We start from the raw sequence: 20850 nt of genomic DNA, 5'->3' as shown, positions 1-20850 counted from the left end.
ACCACTTGAGCCACAGCGCCACTTCCGGTTTTCTGGTGGTTTATTGGAGACAAGAGTCTCCCGGACTTTCTTGCCTGGGCTGGCTTTGAACTGTGATCCTCAGATCTCAACCTCCTGAGTAGCTAGGATTACAGGCATGAGCCACAGGCACCCAGCTTACTTCTGGCTTTTTTTTTTTTTTTGACAGTTTATTGGAGGTAGGAATCTCGGACTTTCTTGCCTAGGGCTGGCTTCAAACATCTTCAGATCTCTGCCTCCTGATAGGATTTACAATGTGCCTTGGATGTTCAGCATTTTTTTTTTCTTTTTCACCATTTAAATCACAACTCACACTAAAAAGATGCTTGGGAATTTTTTGCACAATGAAGATCAGGATGAGAGATAACAGATGGAAAAAGAAAGCCAATTTATAGCAATAGCAAAGGAAACAGGCTCTATCAGTGGATTCTTGGTAAAGTGATTCCAGATTCAATATATGCTGAATGTAAGTGAAGTGAAATTCCAGTTCCTTATTACCTAATTTAAGGTATGGGATAGAGCTGGCAATAATTTAGTATCTACCTACACCAGTGCATTTCTAACACTGTATTGATGAACCAGATAATGAAGTTAAGTATAATTTAAAAGGTTGTAATTTTAAAGGAACTGTAATTCCCAGAAATGAGATGGTAATGAGATGTATCAAAATAATGCTGTTAGAATATAGTAGGTTATGTTTCTTATTACTAATTTTTTTTGGGGGTAGGAGAATTGGGGAGTTCCTGGAATTTGAACTCAGGACCTCATTCTTGCTAGGAAAACATACTGCCACTTAAACCCCACCCCCAGACCTTTTTGCTTCCACTATTTTTTGAATAGGGTCTCACTTTTTGCCGATGCTGGCCTGGATTGTGAGCCTCTTATTTAAGTTCAATAGCTAGGATGACAGTATGCACCGTGTCAGCATTTTATTGGTATGGTAGGGGCTCATATCATGAGCTTTTCACCCAGGGTGGCCTGCAACCATAATCTTCCCAATCTAGCTTTCTGAGACGGTAGGATTACAGCAAGGGCCACAAGCCAGTTTATTTTTTACATATTTCAGATAATATGGTTACTATATTTTTGTAGGAAAATAAATTGCAAAATCTTTAAGAATGATACTTTAAGCTTTAAATTAAAATAAATTTTTATTCAAAGCATCTTTTAAAATTACAGCATATTTATTGATATGCTGCTAACTCTGCCAAACTACAACTTTGCCATATGAAACATAAAACACTTCCAAAATTTGAATGTAAACCACATTTTTAAAACAAAAAGCAGTCTGAACACACCTCAAATTTTAGATGCCAATATATTTTGTCCAAATGTATCTTATATCAAAAATGAACCTCTAAAAATGTATCCATAGTGAAGTTATCATCTCTTTAATTGTTCTAATTATACAAATTTAAAAAAATGTTTCTGAAATAACTAGTGTGGTTGACAAAAGCTGACTGGAAACTAACAAAAACCCTTCCTTTTAGGTCTTAAATTTTATCATCTGGCAAATACTTGCATTTTCAAACTTTGTATTGCCCTTTCTTCCTTAAGTAAAATTTCAGACTTTAAACTTCCCAAGACTGATAAATGTTGCTTTTCAATTCATATATTTATGTTCACTTAAGAGGAAAAATTCAAACAGAAAATTCAGATGCTATGCTCTCTCTCACCACATTTTTAAGTGCTCCAAGTTAAAATTCTATATACCAGATTACAAACAAAATTCTTCGACTATTACAAATATAAATTTTTTTCTTACAATAAACAATCCCTAAATATTTGTAATTTACTGTACAGAGGAATTACATTTTTAAAGTATGTCCTCATCATACACATTATTTGCAACTCTTATATTCAGTTTCATACTTTTGCTTCTTTCAAGACAATTACATACCTCTTCCCCCATGGCTATTCATTTTAAACTACCTGTATACTACAATACATTGGGATTTTTGGATAAAGAAGCCTACATTCTAGATAATGTGTGAACTACATTTGTAGGATACCACCTAAACTCAAAGTAAAAAAGGCTCTGAAGAACCAATCTTTCCTTCTACTACTCTGTGGTTTACTCTAAGCAATTTTTAAATTACCATGCTATGCATGTAATTTATTTCAGCTTATAACTAAAGCTGAAGTAACAGTTTTATGCCTACATTGGGAGGTGGACTGCTCAGATTTTCTTTTTTTTTCTTTAATATATAAGGTGGTGCTTAATAATTTCATTTATTTGGAAAACAAGATTTAAAACCACCACACAAGTCAATACACTTGCAGTTCAAACTATTCCAGATGCCTATATATTTGAGTAGCTAATATTCTTCTGCTGTGTTTAATTGACAGCTAAATTTAGTGAACACAAAATAGTTTGGCATGTTATTCTGAAGTAAAGCAAGAAGGTGGCTTTATGCACTGAAAATATAAATATGGAGGCTTCCATCTGCTAAAAACGCTAAACAAGCAGTACAAATAAAATTTAGTGTTTACTAACAAAAGATCCAAAACATTTCACTATACAATAACCCTGTAGAAGTCCCTTTTATTAATACAAACACAAGTGCCAAATCTCATTACAGGGCCCATAACAGATGTAATTGGTATAGATATATACACCAATTACCATGTTACCTAGACTTTGCAAGATTAATCACTCAATTTCAGCGAATGAGAAATGTGAAATGTGCAAAAATTACCAAGTTAACATGTAAAGGGTGACAAGTGTTTTTCAAACTTAAACATTATAGTGAATTATAAAGCCCCTGAAAGATAAAGACAGACTGATTTTACTCCACTTTTGAAAATTCTGAACTGTGGTGCAGCTTACCAAAATCTTCAACTATCTACTGTTTGACAAGTCCATGACTTAGAGCATCTTCCCATTTTTCCAGCTTATTGGGCATGCTATTTTGCAACTTTGAAACATTTACCTTATACACCCATCTTATATCGTTAAAACATACAAATATACATTGTTAAAAAAGATCTTTCAAATAATCTATTTCAACCTTCTTTGGCTATTTGTACCATTCTTTTTTTTTTCTTTCACACAAATGTCTTATTCAGAAAGTGCCTCCTGTGAGAACTGCTTCCAATGAATGCATTAAACTTGCAAAATCTAGCTTCCCACAATATGTAGTTTTCTACCCTGTACTGTGCAGTCCATATTTACAAAATATTTTAAACTTTACATCAAATCCATTTCCATAGAAAAAAAGTGCAATTCTCTCTCACCCCATATTCTGGAGCAATGACATTCTTCATAAATTTCTACAGAATAGCAGCCTATGACAAGCAAATAAGGTGCTTAGCTTACGCCCAAGGATCTACTTTGTAAGTACGCTGGGCAGTACTTTTGTACAGTGCAGTCTGTGTGCAGCCTACTGGCGGAGTGGCGCCCCAGTCAGATTGGCAAGCTCAATGAGCGCCAGGGCCCCATGCAGGCGTTCCCGCTGCTCTTGTAGCCGGCGCTGGGCACCACTCTTTTCATCTTCTTCCTCATCAGACTGAAGGTATTCCAGAGGGTCCTGCTGCTCCTGATCCGCCTTCTGAACCAGCTTGGCTTTTAAGGTGGGGGCACGCTGCTCTTTCATTTCCCAGTATCTGTGTGAAAGGTGGACACATCAATTATTTGGAACACGTCGAATTCCCAAATACTGACTTTTCTTTTTTTCAAAAAGAAGTTCCTGCTGGGCATCAGTGGCTCACATTTGTAATCCTAGCTACTCAGGAGGCTGAGATCTGACAATCGTGGTTCAAAGCCAGCCCGAGCAGGAGAGTCCGAGAGATTCTTATCTCCACCACTCAGAAAACCGGAAGTGGCACTGTGGCTCAAGTGGTAGAGCACTCGCCTTGTTTTGAAGAGCTGAGGCCCAGGCCCAGAGTTCAAGCCTCATGACTGACAAAAAAAAAAAAAAAGATGTTCCTTAACACAGGATAGCTTTTAAATCATTCCCATTTACAGAGGGTAAAACTCAATCAACCTCAAAGAAGTGAAGACTTCTGTTCAGGCTTCTATAACTAAAACCCAGCAGTTTCAAATTCCATACTCTAATTGTGTGTTTTTGCCATTAAACTTATTGCACTGGGGCTGGGGATTTACATCAGAACTGGAGTGCTTGCCTAACCTACACAAGTCACTGGGTTCAATCTCTATCACTACAAAAGAAAGGGAAGGGAGGGAGAGGAGGGAAGGGGGAAAGGAGAAGGGAAAAGGGAAAAGGAAAAGGAAAGGAAGGAGGAAGGGAGAAATGAACAATGTAATGTACTAAACCACAATGTATTTGAGAGCTATAAAAACAGTACTTATTATTTCATGTAAAAACGTCCATGTAAAAATGTCCATACAGTTTTACATATAAATGTTTATAATTGCTTTATTTGTAGTAGCTTAAAATAACCCAATGTCTGTCAAAAATTGACAAATATCCTCGTAATTGATTACTATCCAGCAATAAGAGGAATGAATTCTTGACACACTCAAAATGGATGAATCTTAAAATAATGATGTTGAATGAAAGAAGCCAAACAGGATACATACTGTTTAACTACATCTATATAAAATTCTAGGAAAAGCCCAGCAGTGGTGACTCATAGCTGTCATACCAGGTATGTGGTTAGTGAGATCATGATTGTGGTTCCAAAGCAGCCTGGGTAGAAAAGTCTGAGAAATTACATCTCAGTGGAAGAAGCTGAGTATAGTAGGATATGCCTGTCATCGAGCTATGGTGGGAAGCAAAAAACAGGAGGATCACAGTCCAAGTGCATGCCCAGGCAGGAAGTGAAATCCTATTTCAAATATAAGGAGGTGTAGCTCAACACCAAAGCCACTTCTGAGCAAGTGCAGGATCCTGAACTTGATCCTAAATGTAGAAACAGCATGTGAAGCTGTGGGAACGCATGACCAGGTGCTGCTGGCTAGTCTACAGCAGGTAAGTTCTTAATGTTTAAGAGAAAAAAAGTTTATATTGACTCCCTCCATTGCAATATGGCATGCAAATTCTTGAAGCATTCTGTATTTTTTCAATGAGTCACAGAAGGCTTTGAAAAAGTTTATTAAGAAGACTTGTGGTTAGGGCACTACTGTAATTTCCTAACACACATTAGAATCTAATGCCACTCAACAATTTCACCGGAAATAAAGGACTTTTCAGGGTTATTTTTACAAAATATGCATAGAAGCAACTTATTTGGAATGAGAGAATCCTCAGTCCCTACCACAACCATAATGCAGACAGGAATCTTCTAAGGCGAGAATAGAGAAAGGACTTACTTTGCCAGCCACTCAGCAGCAGCCTTGTTGTCCACCGCCTGGTGTTTGCTCAGTGTGTCCGTGGGCTCCTCTCTCTTCAGCCTTGCATAAGGGTGCTTTGGACAGTGGCGATTTGCATGGGTGAATCTACTCAGGCAACCTTTAGGACATGGAAGGAAACACTTATGAGAATCCAGCCAGACAGATAGTAAAAATGTTCAGTCTTGTTATTATCCAAGCAAAGTAAATTCAGGTAGAGATTCAACATTTTATAATGAAACAAGCCTCTACATGGTCTTATCAATGTTAATAAAAGGGACAAGAAAATTTTCTAACACAATTTGGTCATCACCAACAAATACAAATGATAAACATGTTCAAAAACTCTGACCTGGGAATTCTGTTCTTGGAGTCAATCATAAAGATACATCTCAAAAGATGAAAAAAGTTCCAGATGTGAACAATATTCCTCTCAGCTTGATTGGTAATGAGCATAATTAAAAACATGCTACATATTCAGTAGCTAATATTTGCTTAAGCAAAAATTAAGTAGAATGAGGAAGTCTGTTGAGCTTCTGCACAGTACAGGAAAGAACATAATGAAAAGACAACTTACAGTGGGAGAATAGCTTTGCTATCTACTCATCAACGAAGATTAATACCCTAAATATATAAAGAACTAAAAAATTACCAAAAGCAACCAAACCAAACAATGGATAAATGATCTGAATCAATTGTATGTTCTTCCTTCAGGGTATAACCCCTGTTATCACTGTATTTGATTATGGTGTCCCGCATCTTGTATATACATTTTTCTAATTTGGGGAGGGAAAGGGAAATAACAAAATGCTGCAAAAAAATAAGGATACAGGATGACCCATTGTAACAATGAGATGTACAAGACAGTATGTTGAAAACAACTTTGCGGGGATTGGGGGGAGAGGGGGGAGGGTAGAGGTGGGGAGGAAAGGGATGGTAGGGGAAAAATAAAGGAGGGGGTAACAATGCTGGATAGGAAATAGACTCATTATCTTGCTCATGTAACTGTAACCCCTCTGTACAGTATCTTTACAATAAAAAATATATATTACAAAAAAGTTTTCAAAAGTGCAAAACATGAAAAATGTTCATTATCTTTAGCCATCAGGGAAATACAAAAGCACAATGAGATCCCATCTCATCCATCACAACAGTAATCACTTAAAAAAAAAAAATCTTGGTGCGGATGTGGAAGAATCTTTATTAATAAGAATGTAAATTACGGCAGCACCTATGAAAAACAGTATTCAGGTTCCTCAAAAACTAAAAATAGAACTATACAACTCTTAATTTAGTCAGCATACAAAAGAAGACACCTGCACACCTATTTACTGTGGTACTGTTCACAAAAGCCAAGGAAGGAGCCAGTCTGAATGCCAGTCAGTAGATAAGTGGATTAAAAAAACTATGGCATTTGCAAATGGAGTGTTATTTAGCCATTAAGAAGACTAAAGTTACATCATTTGCAGAAAAATCAAAGACATCAAGTTAAATAAGCTGGACACAAAAAGGTAAGTATTAGAAGTTTTCTAAATATAAAACTAAATGTTAAAAAAGTCTGTAATCATATGTAACATAATAAAAACTATAAAGTAACAACTGTACTAAATTTTATAAAAAATATAGCAAAAATCTATAAATTGTGATAAAAGATTGGTTAATATGCTTATTTCAGTTTAGTATTTGAAAAGTTTAACCAGACACAATAGCTTCTGCCTCTAATTCCTACTCAGGAGGCAGAAATTGAGGACAGTAGTTCTAGGCCAGCCTGAATGAAAAGTTAGCAAGACCCACATACCAACAAATAAACAAGGAGTGGTGGCTCACACTATAATCCCAGCCATGCAGAAGGTATAAGTTAGAGGACTGTGGTCCAGGACAGCCCCAAGGAGGGGAGGGAGAGATAGTAAGACTCTATCTGAAAAATAATTAAAGCTCCGGATACCTCAAATGGTGAAGTTAACTGCCAAGTAAGCACCAGACTGAGTTCAAACCTCATAACCCCTCCCCCCACAACACACAAAGTTTAAAACTTAAAACCAATGTAAAAGATTACTCTGAAGGTTGTATTTACTTTTATAGATATTTTTATCTCCTCCTCAAAATTAAATGTAGCATTTTGAATTTTCTTTTAAGGCTTTCATATAAAAAGAATAATTTATTTAGAACTCAAGACATTTCCAAGAAATTAAGCATGGATCACAATTAACAAGAAAACGTGGGCCAGGGTGAAGCAGAGTGGTAGGATACCTGTCTAGCATGCATTCATGCCCTAGATTTCATACTCAGCACTTGGGGATAGTGGTGGAAAGCTTATATGGTGTTTTCTAAAATTGTAACCAAAATTTTCTTCCCTGAAAAAAATCCAAGTAAAACACACTTTACCTATGAACTCACTATTTTTCCAGAAACTTAACGTTAAGTACCATACCATTTTCTGAACAAACAAAAGGCTTCTCTCCAGTATGAAGACGCTGATGAGTTTTGAGCTGTCCACTTTGAACAAAGGCTTTTCCACAGTCTGGATAGTCACACAGATAGGGTCTCTCACCTAAAAAGACAGATGTTACATTATACCTGAGACAATAAGGCAACAGATCACAAGTGCACAATAAAACACATCACTGTACACAAAGGGACAAGTGGCAAGGTCCCCAGCATCATGTGGGTGGTATCAAAAGAGGAAACACAGTATCCTCTTTAGGCTATGGGCTGTCGAGAATCCAGGCTTAAATCCTTGAAGTTTTCATATTTACCTTGCCTATATTTTTTATTTCCCATACTTTAAATCCTAAGCTCTTGCTGATTCTTTACAATGTCTACCACTCTTGTTTTCCATGGCTATTTCCTCTACCATGGCCTCCAATACCACCCAACCTGAAGGGACCCTCCCACACCCTCCTAACTGGCCTCTAGACTCTTCTTGCATAGCACTTCCATAGTAGCTGGCATAGAGCTCTGTTTGTCATACCATCTACCTCCCAGATCACCCTAAACTCTACTCCATTCTTTGGACAACTGAAAATTACATGCTGACTTTTATATGTTATGCAATCTTAGCTACTGGAAGGGGTCAGAATTTACCTGTATCTCCCCCAGGACAGACATTCTAGCCTGGAGGCTATTCTTTCTCATCTTTTTTTTTTTGTTTGTTTGTTTTACTTTGATTTAGGAGTGGCCTAATTAATTTTTAAAATATAAGAGTCACCAAAATTAAATTACTTCACAAAGTAATAGTTTTAATAATAGTATCTAAAGTTAACAATGGTAATCTAATATAATAGTTTAATAATGGTATCTAATATATCTAGTAAGCTTACTTTGTAATGATTCCAAATTTAAACTTTACCGCTTTTTAGGGATTTGAATAAGAAGGGTATACTTCTGTAAACACCAAAAGAAAGAAAGAAATAGAAAGCTTGTGTGTGATGGCCCATGCCTGTAAACCTAGCTACTGGGGAGGCAGAAACAGGAGGATCAAGGTCAACCCAGGACAAAGTAGTGAGATCCTGTCTCAAAAATCAGGGCTAAGGACACAGCTCAAGTGTAGATTAATGTTTTACCTTGCACAAGACCTCTAGATTATTAGTTCAAACCCCTGAACTGCAAAAAATTAAAAAACAGGGGTGGAGGGGCTGTCAGTAGACTGAGAGGTAAAAGTGCTATCCAACAAAAATAAACTGTAACAAGTTTCATTAGAAAGGAAAAAGGCAGCCGGTATCAGTGACTTAAATCTATAATCCTAGCTACTCAGGAGGCTGAGATCTGAGGACCATGGTTCAGAGCCAGCCCAAACAGGAAAGTCTGTGAGACTTTTATCTCCAATAAACCACCAGAAAACAGGAAGTGGCACTGTGGCTCAAGTGGTAGAGTGCTAGACTTGAGCTGAAGAGCTGAGGGAAGCACCCACGCACGCTCAGAGCTCAAGCCCCACGACCAACAAAAAATAAAATAAAAGAAAGGAAAAGGGCAGATTCATTTTAGTGTGATTTCAATACATAATAATTACTATTAGTATCAGTCTTATTTATTCTTTTTCACATTAAGTACATTTCACACTTACTGAACATCTTGATTTAGACCTCTACATTCCAAGTGCTAAGCGTCACACATCTGGTCAGTGTAGCTCTCAATTTAAGGGCCAAATACATTGTAATTCAGTGGTAATCCATGTTTTGGCACTTAAGTTTTATGTATAAATTAGAGGAAGACAGGCAATAGTAGCTCACGCTTATAATCCTAGCTACTCAGGAGGCTGAGATCTTCAGATCACAATTTCAAGCCAGCATGGGCAGGAAAGTCCATGAGACTCTTATCTCTAATAAACCACCAAAAAGCTGGAATTGGTGCTGTGCTCAAAGTGTTAAAGCACTCCAGCCTTGAGCAAAAGAGCTCAGAGACAGTCAAGCCCCATGACCAACAATACATACATACATACATACATGCATACATACATACACACAAAAGAACTATAAGGTTCATTCCCCTGGGGCCAACTTTATGGAGAGAAAAATGGTCCTCTATAAATTAAGTTTGGGCTCAGTGCTACATGGAATATTTCTACATACAAATAAAGATGCATGAATAATCTTGGGATAGCTACTTAAACTACATTAATTCTGAAAAATCAGTTAAACATAAAGTTAATGGTTTGGTTAAACACTCTAATGGCATACTGAACACTCTAACTATTCTATTAATAATTGATGATTACTCTGGAAAATATACTTATCTCCAATTGCTCAGCAAACAAGAACAAGAATTGACAGATGAGATTACACCAAATTAGTTTCTGTATGCCAAAATAATGACCACAACCAAGAGACAATAGAGGAAAAAAAATCTTCACCAGCTATTCAATGAAAAATTAATATCCAGAACATAAAAAGAGCTAGGAAAGTTACACAGTGAAAGAACAAAGTAATCTAAGTGCAAATGAGTTGAATACTTTTCTCAGAAGAAATACAAATAGCTAATAAATATGTAAGTGTTCAACATTGTTAACCATAAAGATACAAATTGAAACTGCACTAAGATTTCATCTCATCCCATCAGAAGGACAATCATTAAGAAAACAAAAATAAATGCTGGCAAGGATGGAGAAGGGTTTTATGCACTGTTGGTGAGAATGTAAACTAGTAACAACCACTATGAAAATCAGTATGGAGATTCCTCAAAAAATTAAAACTTACAACTCTACACCACTCTTGGGAATATATCCAAAAGACAGTAACTCAATATATAAAAAACCTGTATATCAATATCCATGTTATCGCAGCTCTATCTATCTATGCCCAGTATAATGAAATCTACCAAAATCCATTTGAATTAGAATATGGCAGAGGACATGAAATTTTTTCAAAGTACTATGTGCACATCTGGAAATACCACAAAACAAAAATATACTATAATATATGCTAATTAAAAATAAAGTGTTAAAAATTAGTGATTGCTGTTTTCATATTTGGCCTACAAATGAGTTTAGTAATTAAGTCATCTTGGGGCTGGGAAGGTGGCTCAGTGGTAGAGCACTTGCCTTGCATGCCTGAGGCCCTGGGTTCAACTCCTCAGCACCACATAAGCAAAAAAAAAAAAAGCTGGAAGTGGCGCTGTGGCTCAAGTGGTAGAGCACTAGCCTTGAGCTGAAGAGCTGAGGGACAGCGCCCAGGCCCAGAGTTCAGGCCCCACAACTGGACCCCCCCACCTCACAAAAAAAAAAAAATTAAGTCATCTTAAGAGCATATCAAGTAAAATTCAGGTAGGCACAGGGTAGAACTCATTTTACAACAATATGACCATGACATCTAGCTTAATTACCACAGTAATTTTGGAGGTCACATGGAACAGATGTTCCAAATAAACTACCTCAACAAAAGGCAACTGACTACACAGTGCTTGTTTTTAAAACTTCAAAAACAACAGTGAACAATGTAAGAAAACTTAAAGGTACCAAAAATTTTTCCACTTACCTGTATGAGTCCTTTTGTGAGCCTGGAGTGATTTCTCCCTTGGAAATACCCTATTACAGATGTTACAACGGATCCTGCTAGATGAATGTTCTCCTTCATTTATTAAATCCCGAACTGTATCCGCTCTGGGTCTACCACGCCGGATTCCATCCTGTAAACAATGTTTACAAATCTTAATATAATTTATATTCACAAAAGCAATATATTATAAAAGATAAAGTAGTCTTTCTTGAGTGACATTAGCAAAAACAGTGGGGTAGATAGTTCCAATAGCCCATCCCTCAATATAAACCATTGAAAAATTTAGGAAAAACTATCCAAATTAGCCCTGCGGATACTCAGCAAATATTGAATAAGGAGAAAGCTTTGCAATTTTTACTAGTCTGTTCTCTTTCCCTTGCCCAGTGTGTCATAACAATGCCTGTATTCCTATTGTAGGAACTTAGTCCCACCTTCCAAAGGAAACAGAGCAGACTTTATTCTGAAATAAGTGTTTACCTAAGAACTCTCCCAGAACATATAATTGATTCTTCAGAGGACAATGCTCAAAAGTCTTGCAAGGCAAATAATCTGATGCCAGATGGGCAGTTAAGAATTGAGACAAAAAGACACATTAAAAGCCTGTACGGAAGAGCGGGGAGAAAGTGGAGAAAGTTTCTTTGAAAAATTAGAGCATTAACAAATGTTCAGGGCTGGGAAGGTGGCTCAATGGTAGAGCGCTTGCCTTGCATGAATGAGGCCCTGGGTTCGATTCCTCAGCACCACATACGCAGAAAAAAAAAGCCGGAGCAGTGCCGTGGCTCACGTGGTAGAGCGCTAGCCTTGCGCTGAAGAGCTGAGGGACAGTACCCAGGCCCAGAGTTCAGGCCCATGACCGGACCCACCCAAAACAAACAAACAAACAAACAAAAAAACCCCACAAATATTCAAATACTTAAAAAGCCACACATGTTTCATTTTCAGGCTAGATAGGATGCTCAGAAAAGCCTTCATAGTCTCTAAAATTTTGCCTCTGCTTGATCTTTAGGCTCAGTACAGCAAAAAAAAAGGAGCATAGTGTGGCTAAGCACTAAAAGTGTGCCCCTAAGCTTATAGCCCAATTGTAGAGTACAGAGCTCAGCTCTTACCACTACCATCATGAAAACAACAACAACAAAAACTATTCTCCAAAGACTTGGAAAATCTCTCTCTTTTTTTGGTTGGAAGGTGGGAGAAGAGAGTTTCAGGATTTAAGGAAATCTCTCAAAATCCTAAATGGGCAGGATGCTGGTGGCTCACATCTGTCAGCTACTCAGGAGGCTGAGATCTGAGGATTGCAGTTTGAAGCCAGCCCAGGCAGAAAGTCTGTGAGACTCTTGTCTCCAATTAACCACCAGAAAACTGAAGTGAATCTGTAGCTCAAAGTGGTAAAACACTAGTATTGAGCAGAAAAGCTTAGGGACAGCACCTAGGCCCTGAGTTCAAGCCCTATGACAACAACAACAAAAAAATATCCTAGATGGACATAAACTATAAAAAAAAAAAAAAAAAAGAAGAAGAACATAAGACTCCAGACTGCCCTCTATAGATCACCTCTGTATAATAATAAAGTAAAAAGTAAAAAAAAAAAAGGACTGGCAGTGTAGCTCAGGAGGTAGAGTTCTAAGGCCTTATTAAGCATGAGACAGTGTTCAATCTCTATCACCAGACAAACAAAAATTTGAGTATACAAATCCTCTGCCATGAAAGGATCACTTTCTCATGGGGGTGGGGGTGGGAGGTCCTGGAGCTTGAACTCAGGGCCTGAGTCCCCCTGCGTTCTTCAGCTCAAGGCGAGTGCTCTACCTCTTGAGCCACAGAACCACTTCTGGTTTTCTAGTGGTTTATTGGAGATCAGAGTCTCACAGACTTTTCTGTCCAGGCTGGCTTTGAACCATGATCCTCAGATCTCAGCCTCCTGAGTAGCTAGGATTACAGATGTGAGCCACTAGCACCCGGCTCCCTGAGTTTTTTAGCTCAAAGCTAGTGCTCTATCACTTGAACCACAGCTCCACTTCCAGCTTCTTTTTTTTAGTGCTTAATTGGAGACAAGAGTCTCATGGACTAAGAAACGTATTTATTGCCTGGCTTATTAAATAGTAACCACTCTATACAACATCTAAACTGTGTGTGTGTGGAAAGAGCGAGAGAGACAGTTTCAGAGCTCTTCCTGCCCAGGCTGGCTTTGAACCACAATCCTACAATCTTAGCCTCCTGAGTGGCTAGGACAATAGGCATGAGCCAACCATCCCTGGCTTTTCTAACATGTTATTGACTCGACTCTATGCAATTCAGAATAACTGATTTGCTATTGAATATTTAAAGAGTTATAAATGAGGTGCCAGTGGCTCATACCTGTAATCCTAGCTACTAAGAAGGCTGAGATCTGAGGATTGAGGTTCAATGCTAGCTAGAGAAGGAAAGTCTTTGGGACTTCTATCTCGAATTAAACACCAAAAAGCCTGAAGTAGTGCTGTGGATCAAGTGGTAGATTACTAGTCTTGAGTAAAAAAGCTTAATGACAGCTCCCAGCACAGATACAGGCACAGGCACACACGCACACAGAAAGATTATATATGTAACATATAAAAAAATATATATAATATATAAAATACATATATATGAAAAAAGCATGTCTAACAGAGAAGAAGACACAAAACATTAACCATACTGCTATATTTCAAATAACACTTCAGTTCTCCACAAGCAAACTAGGTTTTCCAAAGGAGGAAGTGCTGCAAAATACAATACAATACAATACAATACAATACAACACAACATACTGACCACAGACAGGTAAGGTTTCACTAAATACACTCTTTTATCTGAGTCATCTAATGCCCTAAGGAAATGAAGGATCTTTTAACAATACATTTTTAAATAAGCCATACTACTTACTTAAAAAGTACCATTTTCATTTTGCCCCTAACAAAAACAAGAAAACTATGTTTCTAGGCAAGTTTTGACAATTACAGCATGAACTCATCATAAAACAACTGCATCTGTGGCCTAAGGAACAAATCTTACCAAGATTGTTGACAGTTCACAAGAAAAAGATATGCCAGCAAGCAATTTCAAGAAGCATGATTTTTTGCTGGTCGCTCACACCTGTAATCCTAGCTACTCAGGAGGCTGAGATCTGAGGATCTCGGTTCAAAGCCAGCCCGGGCAGGAAAGTCTGTGAAACTCTGATCTCCAATAAACCACTAGAAAACCGGAAGTGGCGCTGTGGCTCAAGAGGTACAGGGCTCACACAGGGACAGCGCCCAAGCCCAGAGTTCAAGCCCCATGACCGACCAAAAAAAAAAAGAGGCATGATTTCATTACCAAAAACTTCTGCATACTTTAGTAAATGTAATTTTTTTTTCTTTTTTTGGTCCAGTCATGGGGCCTGAACTCTGGGCCTGGGTGCTATCCTTCAGCTCTTCAGATCAAGGTTAGTGCTCTACCACTTGAGCCACAGCGCCACTTCCGGCTTTTTTCTTTTTGCTTATGTGGTGCTGAGGAATCGAACCCAGGGCCTCAGGCATGCAAGGCAAGTGCTCTACCACTGAGCCACCTTCTCAGCCCCTAGTAAATGTAATTTGTGTGTACGTGTGTGTGTGTGTGTGTGTGTGTGTGTGTGTGTGTGAGAGAGAGAGAGAGAGAGAGAGAGAGATTGATCCTGGGGCTTGAACTCAGAGTTTAGGCACTAATCCTGATCTTTTTTTTTTTTTCTCCAGGCTACTAGCACTCTACCACTTGGCTTTTTGGTAGTTAATTGGATATAGTCTCGTGAACTTTCCTGGCCAGGGTGACTCTGAACTGCAATTCTCAGATCTCAACCTCTTTGAATAGCTAGGATTACTCAGTGGTGTGAGCCACTGGTGTTCAGCTCCTTTACTAAGTGTAACTTAAAAAAATAATAATTTGTGTATCTCCAGAAGGCAATTAGTAATTTTGAAAATGTTTAGCCATGTGATGACTAAAAAAACTTAATTCCTTGATATTTTTATACAGTGAAATACAAATAAAGGGAATAAACATAACCTAGAAGATAAATTAGATCTTAAAGTATTCATACCTAGATGAGAAAAACTATAATTGATCCTATTTCTCTTCTCTCATTCAGATCTAGATCCAAAATTCCTATAACCTTGTATCTGCCTCCTAACCCTTTCATCTAGATTTATCTTCACAATTTCCCAAATCCTAACGCTAATTTACCTCTGGCATTGTGTATACCCTTGCATAAATCAACTGAAAGTGATATGCTATAATATTTCATACATATTCTATATCAGTTGCTACTAAACAAATTAAAATAACTCCCTTAAAGTCAATTTATAGTCAGGCACTGGGGGCTCACACCTGTCATTCTAGCTACTCAGGATCTTAGGTTTCCAGTTCACAGCCAGTCACAGGAAAGACCATGAGACTCTTATCTCCAATGAACTACCAGAAAACCAGAAGTGGTGTTGTAGCTCAAGTGGTAGAGTGATTGCCTTGAGCTGAAGTTCAGGGATAGCGCCCAGGCCCAGAGTTAAAGCCCCGAAAAAAAAAAAAAGTTCTGGAAGGTTCCTCAGTTCTATCACCTATAAATCTTAATCTCAAAGACTCTTCTCTACTTTCTCCTTCCTCATCATGCAAACAAGATTAAATGAATTTGAAATGTCAAAAATATCCAACACAGAGCCAGGCAGCAGTTTGCTGCTAACATTATGAAGTGCTTACTCCATGTCAGACAGTAAATGGCAGCTACTATGCCACCTGACACAAGGTTTAACATGTTACCAAAAATTAGCATGTACAAATTTCTGTAACTGAGTTGTATGACTACATGCAGTCTAGATGTTATGTTAAAGAAAGAGGACTTGAGAAAGACAGTGGCAGGTTATAAAGGGTGCACAGTACTTAAAAAAGCCTCCACAAAGCAGTATGGAGGTTCCTCAAAAGACTTCACATAGAACTCCCCTATGACCCAGCAATCCCACTTTTGGGCATTTACCCAAATGTTTACAAACAAGACCACACTAAAGCTACCAGCACAACAATGTTTATTGCAGCATTATTTACCATAGCTAAGATATGGAACCAACCCAGATGCCCCCCAGTAGATGAATGGATCAAGAAAATGTGGTATATATACACAATGGAATTCTATGCCTCCATCAGAAAGAATGACATTTCCCCATTTGTTAGGAAATGGAAAAACTTGGAAAAAATTATATTAAGTGAAGTAAGCCAGGCCCAAAGAAACATAGGTCCCATGGTTTCCCTTATTTGCAATATCTAGTATATGTATGAGTCAAGCGGAAAAGGTCAGATAATGTGATGTCAGGAAAATGAACCCTTAGATATGTATTTTAATGTTTTTTTCTTTCATGCGTTTCTAACGCATTTATAAGATTATCTCTTTGTTGCTTTGTATGTCCCTCCCCCACAGTATAACCCCTGCTTTCACTATATTTGATGCCAGTATAACTTGTGAAGGAGATGGGGAAAAACCAGTTGTTTAAGGATACAGGTGGACCTGTTGCAACAATGAGAAGTACAAGTTGACATGTCCAAAACGAGCTTTACAACGTCGGTGGGGGGGGGAAGGGGGGGGAAGGAGAAGGATTGGGATTGGGGGGGAGGGGGGAGGCTGGGAAGGGATGTGAAGGGTAAACCAAAGGAGGAGGCTGCAATGCTTGGTAAGAAATGTACGCATTATTCTGCCCATGTAATTGTAACCCCTCTGTACAGTATGTTCACAAATAAAATAAAATAAATAAAAAAAAAAGCCTCCACAACACAAACATAAAGTCAAGGGCATGGGGAGGCTTGGAGTAATGTTAAACCTGAAGTCTTCTCTCCCAGAATTTTACCAAACAGAAGATATGCTAATATATAATTATACACCAATAGGGGCCCCAGTAAGTTGGCAGATGGATATCCTCCTAGACAAGGGTGGCAGTGTTGGACAGCAACAAACAAAAAGCAAGAGGAAGTTGACACAGGGTTGTAGGCATAGATGTTAACTCCTCCCTTGGGAGCAGTGGCAACAAGACAGTAAGTGAACACAAATGTGCTCAAACCCACAGCTGTCTTGACAGTTACAGCATATGCCTCTAAGAGGCATACTGAAGTCATAGCAGGAGTATGTTACTGGCACTGCCTATATTACAAACCTGCCATCCATCTTCCTAGGAAGATTTAGCATGATTCACAGGATTCAACAATTATCACAAGTATTTTAAAAAAGCAAAACAAAATAAAGGAGTTCAGGACTCCCTCTTAAACCAGCCTACCAATCACAAATCAAACTGGCTTTCTTAAATAAAGATACATTCCAGATCTTTCTCTCTTAGGGTAAGGAGGCTAAATGAATAAACTTCTGTAGCTATATTTGGATTGCTTCACTAAGAAAAAAAAGACAAATTAAAACCAGTATCAGAGTTAAAGGTATAAGAGCATCTCCTAGCAAGCCTAAGCCAAATTCAAACCCTAGTATCACAAAAAAGAAAAGGATGAATCGATTTATGAAAGTTACAGTATGAAAGACTGTAAATCTTAATCTCAAACTCTTCTCTACTTTCTCCTTCCTCATCATGCAAACAAGATTAAATGAATTTGAAATGTCAAAAATACCCAACACAGAGCCATGCAATAGTTTGCTGCTAACATTATGAAGTGCTTACTCCATGCCAGACAGTAAACGACAGCTACTATGCCACCTGACACCTGTGAAAAGGAGAATAAACATAAATAGCCTTTCATTCTACAAGTTCTCTGTAACATCTGGAATATTTTACCTCTGAAAGAGTTGGACAATAGAAATAAAAGTCAAACCTATACTTTGTGCTAACAACATTTATAAAAGATTTGTGTGAAGCCATAAAGAATGTACCTATAGATTTTACTTATCTATAACATTATACTTCTTGGATAATTCAAATTAGATGCAATTAAAATAAAGAATACACAAATACAAAATCTGATAAGTATTTGTGCATGTACACCTCCATATTGCTTAACAATATAATAAAAGGGCCAAAACATGGAAATTATCCAGTTTCCTAAAATATCTACGGCGCATTCTTGGCCACTTATAGCCAGAAACAATTGTCTTCTTCACTAACACCCAATATTATGACTCCTACTGCCTTTCAGTCTGAAGACTTGAAGTGTGTCAAAGCAGTTAATGTTACTTTATAGTTCTTTACACTAGTAACACAGTGTATCAATTTTCTCAACCCAAACAACATGGAGTTTCAACAATCTTGTTACTTTAAGTGAAACGACCAAACTTACTTCAATTTATACAGTACATACCAATACATACTCACTAGTCCACTAGGTGACTTGTTGGCACTTAAGATGAACAAATGCTTACATAGCCACTTAATAACGGCAACCTAGTTATTAACCTTACAACAGCACCGCTAACTCATCAAGAGAATTCTTATGGACTATCTTTATTGAGTATTTACAGAATGTAAAGTACTGAAGTCCAATCGTGACAGACAAAATGGTTTCAGTATTCCTGGAGGTTTACAGGTGAGAAGCATAATGCTTCTCCCACTGGTAGCTCATCTGTCTGTACTGGTAACTTTATATGTCCGTAAACGATGTTATAAATATGCAAATAGCCCTTGGCCCTGCCTCCGAAACAGAGCCGAATTCAGCGCAAAGACACAGTGCAGGGCTAGGGGCCATGAAACCGTGACCAACAGTCCGTTTGCTGTGTGATCGCAGGAAGGTCACTTTATTAGCATCTGTAAGCCAGAGCTGCCTGATCTGTAAAGCACAGGTTTTAACCTGATGGTCACATCCTTCTGGAGTAATTCAGGGTTGTAGGAAACAAGTGCTGCACCTCTGGGTGCGCTTTCCTCACTTAGCAGTGTGCGTACGAATGAAGGGCAGTAGACCCCATTTTCGCTAGGGAAGACGCCCCAACGCCCCTCTTTGCTCTTTGGCTGTCTCTGCCAGGCAGCTGTAGCCGTAACCGGGAGCTTCATAACATGACTGGAAAGACACTGAGCGTCCCCTCCCTTCCCGCACTCCAAGGAACCCGCACAACGTCTCCACTCCTCCGACTTCCCTCACCGGCCAGGCGGTGCAGCAGTAGCCAAGCCGACGGCAGAGGCGGTTAAATTTGGGCTCCCCGGTGCCCCGAGAGCGCGCTCCCGCCCACTGCACCTGCTAGCCAGGCGCCGCTGGGAACTCTGGCCGCCAGTCTGACGCGTGATTCCCTCCCTCCCCCCCCCCCCCCCGCCCCGCCACTCCACCCCACCCCGCGGGGGCCGGTTTTGGCGCGCGACAGTGACGTCAGCGTCCTGTCAGCCGCTGCCCTCGCCGCGGCCAGAACAACCTCGCATTTTAAACTCGGCCCCGCCCTGCCCAGCGCGTCGGCGGGGGCAGCTGGCTGCCGGGCTGCGCCGTTAACGGGCCCCAGAGGCCCCGCGCCCCATCCACCCGCGCTGCTCACCTTCAAGTGGCCGCTGTCCGGGCTGCTCGCTTCTTCCTCGTCCTCACCTCCCGAGGCGGCGGCGACCGAGGCAGCGGGCGGGGGCGCGGCCCGGCCCCGCAACCCCGGGTGCTCCGCTACAACCGGCAGGGAGGCCGAGGCGGCGCCCCCGGCGGCCCCGGGGCTGAGCGTCACGTTGTGCGCGTTCTCGCCCCAGCGCCACGGGTACACCATAAAGTCACTGAAGCCGGGGCTGGTGGGGATGAGCGGCGGCGGTGGCTCCGGCTCCCCTCCGCCGCCGCACGCTGGCTTCATCGGGGTCGTCCTGATGACAGACACCAGCACCCGCTTTGGAGAGTCGTGGCAGAAGATGACCGGCGGTGGCGGGTTGTCCCCCATCGGCGCCTCCACGCCCCGTATCATCACCCGGCCCCGATCCGCAGTTCCGGCAGCCTCGGGCTGCACTCCTTGAGTCCCGGTTTACCCCAAGCTCGCCGGCCCGCGCTGCCCTAGATCTCCAACTCAGGCCAGCCGGCTCATGGCAGGCGGACGTTTCCCGGAATCTTGCGCAGCAGAATACCAAAGAAGCTGAGGGACGCGGCACTGCCGGCTCCCAGCGGGCAGGGTTGAACCCCAACCCTGGGTCGAGCCCTCCCTCCGCTCTTTGTACTCCCTTAGGCAGGTTGCAGTGGCGGGAAGCAGCGGACGGCCTGGTCCTGGCGGTGACTGGAAAACAGGACGTGCGGCGCCAGGCGCCCGAAAATAACAACCTGCCACGGCGGTCCCAGCTCCGACTTTTCCCGCGTTACATTTCGCGCCTGGGCGGAGCCAATCACGGCGAGGTCACAGCCCGCTGGCCACAGCGGAGAGTGACAGGTCGAGTGAGCCAATGGCTAGGCCTGGACTGCTTGCTAGTCGAAAGGGGCGGGGCCATGCCTGCGCGCGGGTCCTTACAGACTTACGATTGGCTGCCTCTTCCCTCCCACCCCCTGCCTCGGGAGCCAACTGTGTTCGAAACTACTATGGAACGCGAGCAGTATATGCCGGCTCAGGCACACCCGCCTGGAGCCACGCCCCAGCCTGGGACGCCGGAGTGAGGCCGAGAAGGGGCCAGAGAAGTT

At 40.4% G+C, this 20850-nt stretch overlaps 1 protein-coding gene across 1 annotated transcript; it reads right to left on the bottom strand.

Moving 5' to 3' along the window:
• Nucleotides 1-1150: 1150 nt before the first annotated feature.
• Nucleotides 1151-20490, bottom strand: Znf367 (zinc finger protein 367). Its single transcript, XM_042686963.1, has 5 exons — nucleotides 19751-20490; nucleotides 11281-11431; nucleotides 7743-7862; nucleotides 5294-5432; nucleotides 1151-3624 (listed from the first exon to the last, which is right to left on the bottom strand). Exons 1-5 carry the CDS (start codon nucleotides 20150-20152, stop codon nucleotides 3402-3404), a joined length of 1035 nt encoding a protein of 344 aa, XP_042542897.1. The 5' UTR covers nucleotides 20153-20490; the 3' UTR covers nucleotides 1151-3401.
• Between the last annotated feature and the right edge of the window lie 360 nt (nucleotides 20491-20850).

Source organism: Dipodomys spectabilis, unplaced genomic scaffold (assembly GCF_019054845.1).
Source record: "Dipodomys spectabilis isolate Male_0828 unplaced genomic scaffold, ASM1905484v1 ptg000098l, whole genome shotgun sequence".
Lineage (NCBI taxonomy): Eukaryota > Metazoa > Chordata > Mammalia > Rodentia > Heteromyidae > Dipodomys > Dipodomys spectabilis.
Note: the sequence above shows the minus strand (reverse complement) of the source record. Positions and strands in the feature narration are given on the sequence as shown.

Bases quoted from the DNA above. Each gene is read 5' to 3' on its own strand.
- Znf367 (XM_042686963.1), bottom strand. From the start codon at position 20,152: ATGATACGGGGCGTGGAGGCGCCGATGGGGGACAACCCGCCACCGCCG. The intron at 11,432-19,750 runs GTGAGCAGCGCG...CATTGTTTACAG, and splicing joins CGGACAGCGGCCACTTGAAG to GATGGAATCCGGCGTGGTAG. The intron at 7,863-11,280 runs GTAAGTGGAAAA...CTGTCTTTTTAG, and splicing joins TCACAAAAGGACTCATACAG to GTGAGAGACCCTATCTGTGT.